Source organism: Panthera tigris, chromosome F3, assembly GCF_018350195.1.
Source record: "Panthera tigris isolate Pti1 chromosome F3, P.tigris_Pti1_mat1.1, whole genome shotgun sequence".
Classification (NCBI taxonomy): Eukaryota; Metazoa; Chordata; class Mammalia; order Carnivora; family Felidae; genus Panthera; species Panthera tigris.
Genome location: NC_056678.1, coordinates 31,995,179 through 32,008,537, shown reverse-complemented (window position 1 = coordinate 32,008,537; position 13,359 = coordinate 31,995,179). Strand labels below are relative to the sequence as shown.

Below are 13,359 nucleotides of genomic sequence, written 5' to 3'. Positions count from 1 at the left end.
TTTTTTTTTTTTTTTAAGTTTATTTTGAGAGAGAGAGAGAGAACACGGGCACGTGTGTGGTATGGGAGAAGGCAGAGAGAGAAATCCCAAGCAGGCTCCACACCACCAGTACGGAGCCTGATGTGGGGCTCAAACTCACACTGTGAGATCATGACCTGAGCTGAAGTCGGATGCTTAACTGACTGAGCCACACAGGCACACGTCTACTTTGTCTTTAATGGTGTTTCACTTTTTTTTTTTAGTGTTTATTTTTGAGAGAGAGACAGAGTGTGAGCAGGGAGGGTCAGACAGAGAGAGGGAGACATAGATCCAAAGCAGGCTCCAGGCTTTGAGCTGTCAGCACAGAGCTTGACGCGGAGCTCGAACTTGTCAACCGGGTGATCATGACCTGAGTCGAAGTCGGACACTTAACCAACTGAGCCACCCAGGCACCCCAGTGGTGTTTCACTTTAATGTATCTGTGTGGAGCTGGGGTTTTTTGTTGTTGGTGTTTTTGTTGTTTTTTGTTTTGTTTTGTTTTGTTTGTTTTTGTTTTTGTTTTTGTTTTTGTTTGTAAACTTGTTTTGGATTCATTGTATTTCCTGAATCCTATGTCTTAAGTTCTGTAAAATTCTCACTGGTTGCCTCTTTGAATATTATGTCTTCCTCATTCTCCCTATTCTTTCCTTTGGGAATCATTTTAATGGACTTTAACATGTGTCTTAACCATCTCATTTTCCATCTTTTTGTCTTTCCAGATTTCTGTACTGCATTATGGTCATTTTTACATGTGTGCAGTTGCTGCTGTTCTTCTGAGCTCTGTCTAATTTTCTGAGTTTCTAATCACGGAATTTCTAATCTTCTTTATACTATTTTTTTTTTTTTATTTCTAGATGTTCTATTCAGTTCTTTTGCATATCTGCTTAGTCAGTTCTGATAGACTCATAAAAGAATGTTCCATATTTTCAATTCTGTCATTTATTTCTTTACGCACATGTAACACATTGTATTTTCTTTATCCAGTAATTCTAATATCTTCAATCTTTGCAGATCTAATTCTTTTGTTCTGCTGTCTGTCACTCATGGGACTTGTTTGCAGTTTGTGGTTGAGAGCTCATTTTCCTTGGAACATACTTGTGGAAAACTTTTGAGACGTGGGTTTAAAATTCATTCTTCTAAGGGGTACCTGGTTGGCTCAGTTGGTTAAGCATCCGACTCTTGGTTTCAGCTCAGGTCATGATCTCACGGATTTGTGAGTTTAAGCTCCACAGCACGGAGCCCACTTGGGATTCTCTTTCTCTCTCTCTCTGCCCTTCCCCCACATGCACATAGGTGCTCTCTCTCTCAAAATAAATAAACTTTAAGAAAAAATAAATAAAATGCATTCTTCTAGAGACACTTTGCATTTGTTTTTGCTAAATGTCTGAAGGCCCTACCAACCTGAGGCCCTTTCTTTCTTTCTCTCTCTCTTTCTAATTTATTTATTTTTAAGAGAGAGAGAGTGTAAGGGAGGGGCAGAGAGAGAGGGAGACAGAGGATCCAAAGCAGGGTCTGCATCAAGAGCACATAGCCGGATCAGGGCTCAAACTCACAGTGACATCATTACCTGAGCTGAAGTCTGACCCTTAACCAACTGAGCTGCGTAGATGTCCCCCAGTGTGAGACACCTGTTGTCCATTGAAGCATGGGTGTTAGGCAAGTGCCAGCTCCTGCATACTCACTTATCCCCTTGGATTCCTTTTCTAAAGAATTGGAGTATTAAATCTGTTCAGTTGAAATTAGGTGCCATTCAACCTAATGGGCAGTTTCAAATGGATTCCTGTCTCAGAAGCACAGAATAACATTGTATTTTTATGTCACACTTTAAGAATATTGAAAGTAACAATGAAATCCTACTTAACATTTCATGGTCATTATTATTAGGACTGTCTTAACCTCTTCCAAAATACAAATTCACATCATATTTTATTCACAGATAAATAGATTTAGAGTTTAGAAATGTCAAGTTTAAGATAATTCTGTGTTGGGGCACCTGGGTGGCTTAGTCAGTTAAGTGTCCGACTTTGGCTCAGATCATTATCTCACGGTTCTGAGTTCGAGTCCTGCGTTGGGCTCTGTGCTGACAGCTCAGAGCCTGGAGCCTGCTTCGGATTCTGTGTCCCCCTCTCTCTCTCTGCCCCTCCCCCACTTATGCTCACTCGCTCGCTCTCTCAAAAATAAACAAACATTTAAAAAAATAAGAGGGGTGCCTGGGTGGCTCTGTCGGTTAAGCATCCAACTTCGGCTCAGGTCATGATCTCACGGTTCATGGGTTCGAGCCCCGCGTCGAGCTCTGTGCTGACAGCTCAGAGCCTGGAGCCTGCTTTGGATTCTGTGTCTCCCTCTCTCTCTGCTCCTCCCCCACTCATGCTCTGTCTCTCTCTCTCTCTCTCTCTCTCTCTCTCTCAAAAATAAAATAAACATTAAAACAATTTTTTTAAATAAAAAAATAAAAAGATAATTCTGTGTCCTTTTTAATCTTTAGGGGCCTACTTCTCTTTCAACAGCTTTAAAGTGAGAATGAAATGTTATTGGCCACTTGTAATTCCTAATTTGCTTCTTTTTAATTTCTTAAAATACTTTTGCACTTAATAAGTTATAGCTTTTTTGGCCCTTTATTGCTGAGGGAAATGGTATTCTATTTTGAAGCAAACAAGAATAGTTTAGAGTCCAGCTTATTTTTTCATTTGTTCATAGTCCTCTATAGGCCTCTGGGCTGGAAACCAAACATTTTATTGAGTAGATTGGGTCAGGGATGCATTATGTTGTATACTTTTTTTCCCCCCGTTGGTAAGTGCTGCGTGTGTACTCATATGTGATGTAATGGGTTAGAAGTCTTTTTTAGGTGTACTTAGTGCAGCAGATACTGAAATAGACTGTTTTCAGGTTATTTGTGTGTGAAAACAAAATAACCTGTTACTCTACCTTTATCCTTCTAGGGCAATACTGAACAGCCTGTCCAAACCAGCAAGATTGGACTTGGAAGGAGAGAGTATCAGAGTTTACAACACCGCCATCACTCTCAGCGCTCCAAGTGCCGTCCACCTAAGGGCATGTATTTAACCCAGGAGGATGTGGTAGCAGTTTCCTGTAGTCCCAATGCAGCCAACACCATCCTGCGGCAACTGGACATGGAGCTGATCTCTTTAAAACGTCAGGTATTTCATAAAAATCATTTTTAATGATCCTATCCATTTTGTTTATCCCCTTTTGAAACCTCAGTGAACTTCAGCTCTTTGCACGTTTTCTCAGCTACCTGTTTACATAAGTTTCAGTCTTTAAAATTTACTTTGTTTCCAAATTCAAAGATGCTTCTGTCTATTCTAAATTTGAATCCCAGCATCACTACCTGTTAGCTCTGTGATACTGGGAAATAATAGACTCTCTGAGCTTCAATTTTATATCTATGAAATTGGGGGTAATAATCCTACTTCTCTTGCAAGTTGTTGGGAATTGTTTGAGATTTTACATGTAGGTTGTTGAGCAGCGTCTGGAACATTTTGAATGCTCAGTGAGTACTGGCTGCTCTCACCTCCTCATCATTATTACCAGTGGTAGCAGCCGAGGTATTATAAATGTATTCTCATCATAATTAGGTTAATCATGGTTAAGAGTAAGGATATAGGGTCAGTGAACCTAAATTTTAACCCCACCTACATCGTCTACTTCCTGTGTAACCTTAGGGGAGCTGTTTAACTCTTAACTCAGTTTCTTCATCTTGAAATGTGGATAACAACATGATGCTTGGGAAGAATTAAATAAGAAAATACATGAGAATGCTTACAACAGTGCCTCGCACATAGTATGTACTCAGTTAATGGTTGTCATTAGGTCTCTGGCCGTTCTCGGTCACCTTTTCCTCTTTTTATTTGTCTCCGTTGTTTTCCGTGTCTCTTAGATCTAGGTACTCTTCCAAGTCTGTACTTTCTTGGTCTGTATCAACCATACACTACATGCCAGTGACAGCTGAATCTACTTCTCAGGCTATGACTTTTCTCCCAAGCTCTATATTGCTGTATTTCTAGCTACCTGCTAGGCATCTAATCTATCCCCTAAAGATTTCTTTTCTGTTTTCTGTCTTACTGAAACATGAGAATCATCTTTGATTTATCCCTTGCCATTATCACATCCCCCAGTACACACAAACCCAAGTGGTAACCAAGTTGTGTAAGTTTTATCTGAGAAATTTTCTTTAAATCCGTCCCCTCATTTTTAATCCCATCACTACTACCTTTGTTCAGGCCCTTACCACCTCTTATCCAACCCTAACTGTCTTGTTGATTGTCCTCACTATCCACTTCTCTGCAGCTCCAGGTTATACATTGCTGTCAGTGTTAGCTTCTTAAAATACTCGTATGATCAGAATCATTCATCTTAAAGCTCTTCGTTAATTTCTACTTGCCTTCACGTTACAGCACAGGCAGACAGGAATTTATGTTAAGAAATGTAAAATTAATCATGAGTTAGGAAACCACTGAAGGATTTTAAAGAGAAGTGTGACATGATCTTACTTACATTTTTCAACTGTATCTCTTCGCATCTTTTAAGTAGTTGCCCTAGAGATTACAGTATGCATCTTCAACCTACCATAATCGTCCTAGCTTAAGTATTACAATATGCTTCCTTGGAGTTAATATTATACCACTGTATATAAAATGTAAGAATCTTGCAGCAGTATAGTGTGGGAGCAAGATCGTTTTTCTGTGTCCCAAACATTCAGATTTCTCTATCTTTTGACCCTTGTTTTTTCCCCAAACTGCTCTTACATTCCTCTTCTCTTCTCCAACCGACTTCTTGAATAAATATCTACCATATTAGCTTCCTCTGCTTTCTTATCATCACATATTCTCTGACCCATCCCAATCTAATTTCTGCCCCATACACTATCCTAATTCTACCACTGCAAAAGCAATCTCAAGTTTATTTGTTAACAAGTTGCCAGATCTCATGCCCTCTTCTTGCTTCTTATTTCTATTGAATCTATTACTGCTCAATAATATTTGACACTGACAACCACTTCTTCCTTCTTAGACTTCCTTTCCTTTGACTGCTCTGACGCTGGACTCCAATATAGGTAGCATGTTTTTGACTGAATGCTTAGCCTTTAGTTGAACAGTGAATGTATGTAAGACTCCCATCTCCCAAACTACAACACCCCTTCTCCTTAGAGAACTTCTAAAACACTTTGTCTGTAATATTTTTAAAAATGGCTTGAGTGGTCTTAAAGCTGGGGTAGGAGTGGCTGCATCTTTCCAGAAGATGTGGTGGTTCTTGCCTGGGCTGCTTCCTGGCGCTTCTCTTGACTTTGCTTCACGCCCTGGGCACCCCGAGGTTCTTTTGCAACTGCTCTCACCATTGGCAGCCATGATCTCCTTACCGGACACCCAGAGAATTGGAGTGGGATTAACAGGATATGGAGTATTTTTCCTGTTCTTTGGAATGATTCTCTTATTTGACAAAGCACTACTGGCTATTGGAAATGTTTTATTTGTGACTAGCTTGGCTTTTGCAATTGGTTTACAAAGAACATTCACAGTCTTCTTCCAAAAACATAACATGAAAGCTACAAGATTTTTCCTGGGTGGTATATTTGTTGTCCTTGTTGGTTGGCCCTTCGGTAGGCATGATCTTTGAAATTTATTGATTTTTTTCTTGTTTTCAGGGGCTTCTTTCCTATGGTCACTGGCTTTATTAGAAGAGTGCCAGTCCTTGGGTTCCTCTTGAATTTACATGGAATTAGATCATTTGTTGATAAAGTTGGAGAAAGCAACAATATGGTAGAAAGACAAGTGAATTGGGGATTCATTTAAAATATTGTATTATTTATAAAGTCCTTTGAAGAATATTCAGCACAAAATTAAATTACATGAAATAGCTTGTAATGTTTTTTACAGAAGTTTAAAACTTAGATCCCACCAAGTACCAATAGCAGTTAAAAAGCAATGAAAGTAGTCTTCTAATCAAGTGATCTAAGAAGTCAGCAAGGAAACTGAAGGAGTGAAATCTTTGTTACAATACATATTGAAACTCTTGAGGATGATTTTTATTGTTTTTCTGCAGTGTGGGAAATACAGCCATCATTGGAGAACTGTGGTTCTGTTTCTTTTCTTTTTCTTTTGAAGATGCAGGAGCACCCATAGGCATTTGCTTTTTGGAAATATCCACTGGAATGGCAAAAGTATTTCCAGTTGCATTGTGTCTCTGAAAGTGATAACATGAGTTAGATTGGATTATGTCATTTTAATGTATTAAAGCCGAGGAAAACCCAGTTTTGATGTATGAAAGTCGTTCGACTTTTTTTTTGGTAACATGGTTAAAATTTTTAAAAAGTGCTCAAAATTTTTTGTTTTTTTATTTTTTGTTTTATTTTTTTAAGTTTATTTTTATTTAGTTTGAGAGAGAGAGAGAGAGGGAGAGAGAGAATCCCAAGCAGGCTCTGCACGGCCAGCACAGAGCCTGATGTGGACTTGAACCACGAACCATGAGTTCATGACCTGAGCCGAGATCAAGAGGCAGATGCTTAACTGACTGAGCTACCCAGGTGCCCAAGTGCTCAAAATTTTTTTAAATAATGAAGGGATAAAATGTACTCAGTCACATGTATTTATACTTTATCCTTGACACTACTACTTCACTTATAGCTTATATTTATTGATTTTTATGAAGGACCTTCTTTAAAGCTTTAAACTCCTTTGTTGGTTAGTCCTTTGATGTGTGACGTAGTAAAGGTTTGCACTCTTGGGTTTATAAATTCTACTACTTTTATATCCCAGACCCATCTCCTAGTGTCTAAACGGACTTCTCCCTTACCCACTCCAGTTACCTGTTCGTTTTGCATTCCCTGTCTCAGCACCACGCACACTCACTTATTCAGGCCAGTGACTGGAGTTACCCTTGATTACTGAGTCTCCCCTGTCAGCTTTTCCCAAGCACATCTTAATTTTGTTTCCAAGTTATTTATTTTATCCGTCTGTGTGCCACCACCATCGCCCCTTCTTTCCTGCTGTGGTAATTGAAGTCCTCAGTATTTCTTCTCTGGCTTGTTAGATTAATTTTCGTCTTCACTCTATCCCCTTCTCCAAATTACAACTGGAATTATTGCTCTAAAAAGACAAATATGGTTACATTTACTCCCTTGCTTAAAAGTTCTTCAGAAAGTTTCCTTTAGTCTTTAGGCAAGATTCAAATTCTTTGTTCTGGCCCAGCCTAACTGCTTTCTTGTCTTTTCTACCTGCTGTTCTGCCTGGAAGGCATTTCCTGCTCCAACCTTATCTCCCTGCTTAATTCTTGTTAATCCTTTAAAACTAAATTTAGGTGTCATCTCCTTTGGAAAATTTACCCTATTTTCCCCACTACCCACACCCACTAACACATATACAAAACACTTACTCCTTTCTCTCTCTTCCTCCAAGTCTAGGTTGGGTGTTTTAGCATTTACTATACTTTTATATTTGTCTCCCCACTAATCTATGAAATCTTTAAAGACTGAGACTTTTACATTTTATCTTTGTATGTCTAACATGGCTGACCACATTTGAATGATCTCTGAGGAAAAAATTTCCACAAATCACTTTATAAATATTGTCCAAACTAAAAAAAAGAGCAAACCAAGAAAAAATGTAACCAAATGAGCAAAAAAAAAAATCCTAACCCTTAATATTCTAGTAAATGTTAATAATATTTCTAGTAAAATAGTAGTTAAAAACTTGGCATGGTTCAAATTCATGTTCTGCCTCCTAGAGCTGTGGCCTAGGGAAAGTTTCTTGACTTCTCTGTGCCCTACCTTCCTCATCTCTAAAATGGTTACAGTAAAAGTAGAGTCAGTTCTGCTATAAAGCTTGCTTTGAAAACATGAATCTGTTCCAACACAACTGATAACACTAGGAAACAATTTGAGTATAATGTGCATTTTGCATTTGGTTATGTTTGACTTTTGTCAGTGAAAAACTGTACCTTGCTGAGTATGTATCCACACACTTCAGATGTGTACTATCTCCCTCAGTTCACTGCATATTACGAACCACACACATCCACATGTGGTGTTAAAACTTTGCATCTGATTTCAAATAACCTCCTTCTGCCACTTCCCAGTAACTCACAAGCTGCAACTGTTTTGACACTACCTTCTCTAAGCAACCTCAGGTCTTTTCCAAGGTGAAGTACCATCTTTCTTGTAGCATTTGTGAATTTCTTTCTTATTTAGAATGCATAAAACTATTATTTTTATAAGGTTCCTTTTTTTTGTCATCGATGAGGTTTTTCAGTGTTGTGTCCCTAACTCTGTTTCCCCATAAGTCCTGTGGTTTTTTATTGTGCAACTTTGCATAGTGGGCTGATTTTTGAGAATGCGTATGTCAGGTTATAGCAGAACTGATTATACTTACTTCACAAAATAGTTGAGAATTAAATGATTTATTACATGTGAAGCACCAACAGTGATACTTATGATTATTAAAATTATCATTCTTATTGGAATAATAATTTGATCAAAACATTATGGTAATGAGAAATAGTAATGGAATTTAATTCCTTTATATACCATTTTTCTTATGAGGCGATATTGTTAAAAGATACTCAGATACTATGATTTGTAGACTATTAGTTTTTTAGATATATATAAAATTAGTTGATACATATATAGTTGATGTGGGTATTAGTTGAATGGCCCCAAGTGTGATAAAGTATAAGTGTTTGTCCTCCTGAAATAAAATTTAAGCAGGTTTTGGTATATATCCTATATCCTTTTCATTTATTGAATATTCATACATTTACCTAAGTATGTGATCTGATTCATACTTTGGGTTATTTTGTTGAAGGTTCAGAATGCTAAGCAAGTAAACAGTGCACTTAAACAGAAAATGGAAGGTGGAATTGAAGAATTCAAACCTCCTGAGGTATGTTATTGAAGAATATATGTGACTAAGTGTGGTGAAACCTTATTCTCTGAATTATCTATCCAGTATTTACTATTTTGGTCACATGCGTTGTTAATACTTTGAAGATGTCATAATGTGGGTAATTTGTCATGTCTCTATTTTGTCATTTAGATAGTTAGTCTTTTGAGACTTGGCTAATGATTTAAGTGAATTCATTTCTTTCCTGCCCTTAGCAATTCATATCAAGCAAAGTAGGGAAAAACAGTTATACAAATAGGCCCAGTGCACTGAGAGTAGAAGGTAATTGAGAAGCAAGCCAGTACATCTCTGGGTCTACAGCAGTATTTGCTCGAGGTGTGTGACTTGGTAATACAACAGGAAAAAGATTACAAGAAAAGGAGCTCATTTAGCAGTTGTAATTTTTTATTTTAAGGTATTTGTCTTTTGATTCAGATTTTGTGTTAGGATTTTAGTAGGTGGACTTAATTAACATTCTTGTACTCATACCCCTGAAAATGTGAAATCTAAAAACAAGATATAGATTAACCTTTTTCTCAAGCCTTTCTTGTATTTCGTCTGAAATCTAATATATTTTTGATATTTGTGACAATCATAGGAGTATTTAAATGCCCGTAAAGTCCAATCAAATCTTTCTACAGAAGCTTCTATTTTAAATCTTTTCTCCATTCTCTCTTTTTAAGACTCCTATGCTATGCTTCATATCCTGTACTTGCCTTTCTATGTATGTAATAATCAAATAATCTTATTTGGTCCTAATGTGATGCCCCGTACCCCAACCCCCACGCCCCATCACAGGTTGCCTGAAATATCTACAAATGAAATATGTGTGAGGGGCTGGTGGGGGGAGGGCAGAAAAACAGTGCTTCAGAGCTAATGCACCATATTCTGTCTCATTTGAATCTTTTAGAAAGGAAGAATCATTAGGAATAAAATTGTTTTTGTATTTTTGTTTCAAATGGTCTCTTTCAAGAAGGTTAGGTAATGGAAAAGAATAAGATATATATAGACTAATAAAATATCTCATTCCAAAACCACAGGTTATCCGGCAAACATTCTAGTGACATTTCTATTTATCTAGAAATAGTAATACAAAGAATACTACTTTATATTATTGTAACAAAAATTATTTTAAGTTTTACACTGAAATTATTTTAATTTTATATTTATGCCTTTAAATGCATAAAAGCCAAAAACTTTAAATGCCTATAATTTCATAACTTAAAACTTAAATTTAAAACATACAGTAGATAGGGGTGCCTGGGTGGCTCAGTCAGTTGGATGTCTAACTGTTGATCTTGGTTCAGGTCATGATCTCATGGTTTCATGGGTTCCAGCCCTGCTTAGGATTCTCTGTCTTCCTCTCTCTCTGCCCATCCCCTACTTGTGCACATGCTCATGTGCGCTCTCTCTCTCTCTGTCTCTCTGAAAATAAATTAACTTAAAAAAATAGAAGATACTGAAAACATGGGAGTACCTTAAAGAATTTTGTCAATAAATTTGAAAATTTAAATAAAACTTAGAAATTCATAGGAAAATCTATCTCACCAAATTGTTTTAAAAAGAAAACCTGATAAAGGAACAATTAACATTTTTTTCATAAGAAAACACCAGGCCCAGACAGTTTTACAGAAAACATCTACCAGATTTTCAAGGAAACTGATTCTGACCTCAGTATTTCCAGAAAATTGAAGGATAACCTCACTCATGAACATTATATAAAGTAAGACATGAAAATGCAATAGCACTTACAACTTTATGCCATCTCATTTGATGCTCATATCAATCCCAAGAAGTAGATGAAGCAAATACTATTATTTTACACGATAAAACTGGGCCTCAAAGAGGTTAATTGGCTTGATCAAAGCCACACATCTAATAAATAGTCAAACTTTGGCTATATTTCAGAATCTTAGAGTTCAGTTGAAGTCCTAGATTAATATCATGCTCCCTCTTACTTTTGAAAGTTTTCATTTAATAGCAAAATTGTATATTGATTCTCACATTTAAATGCAGTTTTGGGGGGCGCCTGGGTGGCTCAGTCGGTTAAGCGGCCGACTTCAGCTCAGGTCATGATCTCGCGGTCGGTGAGTTCGAGCCCCGCGTCGGGCTCTGTGCTGACAGCTCAGAGCCTGGAGCCTGTTTCAGATTCTGTGTCTCCCTCTCTCTGACTCTCCCCTGTTCATGCTCTGTCTCTCCCTGTCTCAAAAATAAATAAAATGTTTAAAATAAATAAGTAAATAAGTAAATAAATAAATAAATGCAGTTTTGGGGTTAGAAGTTATCAAACATTTATTACATCTTTTGGGGTTTTTTTGTAAAAATAATGATAAAATGAAACTACCAAAATCTTAACATTCTATTATCCATAGAGTGAAGTTTGAATATTACTTTGAGGTTGATTTATTGAACTCAGATGACTTGAAAAAATATGTGTATTTTATTATCTAGAAAATGCCCAGGATATATTTATATTTATCATATAATTTCTGTTGCTTTGCAGGGGAGAATAACCTGAATAGATACATTTCAAAATACTAGATTAACAGTCACCGTAAACACCTTGAAAAATTAATCTATCCCCTTTTCTTTAGGTTAGTTAATAGGATTTCTACCTAATACCTAACAAAAGAATTTCATTAACCATTGGAACAGTAGGCTACTAAATGATGTAACTCAACGGGAAGTAAACAGTTATTAAGATGCTTTACTTACTCATTTGGTTGTATTTGTTGTTTTCATTTAGGAAAATATTTGGTGAAGAAAGTCCATTCACTCCCATAAATATTTGTTGATCACCTATTTCATGTAAGGCACTGTTTTAGGCACTGGGGGAAGTGTGTAAGGGAAAGAGGGGACACATTAAAATGAGGAAGAGATGGATTTTTTCATCTGCTTTAAAAAAAACCAAAAAACACCACCTTACCGTCTAGATGTTATAAGACGAAATGATTGAAGTTGTGTGATAGATTTACAAGTAAAATGCTACAGGAAAACAAGTGGTAATATTCATTCTTGCTAGGATAATCAGGAAAGACTTCCTAATGGGAGATGCTTTAGCTGAAGTTTGAAGGATGAATAGGAGTTTTACACATAAAGAAAGGGCAAGTGGAGGGAATAGTATGAACACTGGCTTGGTGTTGAACAGTACATTCAAACTATGTATAAATCCAGTGGGGAAAAACCAGTCAACAGGTATTCCCTGAGCACTTAGGATGTGCTCATTGTAGTGCTGATTACTATTCAGAATCCAGTGGAAGTGTAAAACATAAAACAGTTTTTTCTCATGAAGCATGTTGTCTACTTACGAAGGCAAAGTTGGATGCAGAGGATGAGTAAACATGGTGTATGAGAGAGATATTAACAAGATTGGGTTTCACAGGGACTTCTTTATGATAGAGAGCAGTGGGCAAGGGCAGGAGTATAAAAGTCTGAGAGCTAGGAAGAGAAGTTTGCCTTTTAAATTAAGTCAAATGGGAAGACCTGTAAGTTCCTCCTATAGGAAGGATGTAATGGGAATTTTTAATTTTAGGAAGATTATCTTGGTAGTATTGCATAGGCTAAGTTGGAATCTTTATAGCTGCTAAAATACTAAGCACGTGAGTGATAAAGTAAATGGTAAAAGGAGTTTTGGGTAGGGTCAGGTATTAATTGCAGGAGTGGCCAGCAAGTGATAAATCCAAAGAACATTGCCAAATAGAAATTAATGTATCTATTTGAAACCGTGTAAGAGTGTTGGGAGGAGTGGTGACATGTGGGGTTATGCTTTGACTTGTTTTAGTTGGAGGTAGGTGCGTGGGGACAAGGAGATTAATGAATCCAGGAAGGAAGAAACTTAAAAAAGTGCTTTTTGAAGCTAGAAATTTCCCCATCTGTGGATGCTTTCATGCATAAGTGGGTGACCTCCTTTCATTACAGATATTGGATGGAGTTTTAAGCATTGGATGAAAGGTTTAACTTGGTGACCTTTCCTAATTCTTTCAAGTCAGAGATAGTATGAATCTGCTACTGACAAAAATGGGAAAGATGTGAAGACTGATTTAACAGGGAAAGGATGCAGTGAAGATTCTGAAAGATCTTCTAAGGATGTCATAGATTCTTCTAGAAGGCTCTTTAGGCCTTTTATTAGTTTCATGACTATTATACATTGGATTATTTTAGTTTAGAGTAATGTGTTATTTTTAAAACAACAGCATTTCAGTTGGGGCTTTGCTGTAGAAGTATGTTCTCTGTGCTACTACCTAGCTAGCCACAATTACTACACAGTTTTAGATTGCTAGATATATTCTAGTTGTCCTTTCCTTAAGTTAAATCTCTACCAAAGTTTCTTGAGTTTAAAAGAGAATAGGAAAATCAATAACTTAAAGAAATCCTGTATATTTAAAAAATTTTGACCCTGTTTCTCCTTGTCTTCCCTTTCTTCCACTGCTTCCCTTCTGTCATACAC

General features: G+C 36.9%; 2 protein-coding genes across 5 annotated transcripts in view; both read left to right on the top strand.

Annotated features, from left to right (window-relative positions):
- RCOR3 (REST corepressor 3) overlaps positions 1–13,359 on the top strand; it is a 51,980-nt gene that overhangs the window by 24,284 nt on the left and 14,337 nt on the right. For all 4 annotated transcript variants that reach the window (XM_042975492.1, XM_042975491.1, XM_042975494.1 and 1 more), the window contains 2 exons: positions 2,958–3,176; positions 8,835–8,912. In XM_042975492.1, coding sequence (XP_042831426.1) covers positions 2,958–3,176; positions 8,835–8,912 — 297 coding nt within the window. The remainder of the gene's footprint in view (positions 1–2,957; positions 3,177–8,834; positions 8,913–13,359) is intronic.
- On the top strand, positions 3,234–6,336 carry LOC122235732 (vesicle transport protein GOT1B-like). Its single transcript, XM_042975495.1, is given in 3 exon segments — positions 3,234–5,634; positions 5,636–5,659; positions 5,661–6,336. Coding segments are annotated over 3 exon segments (549 nt in total). The 5' UTR covers positions 3,234–5,277; the 3' UTR covers positions 5,829–6,336.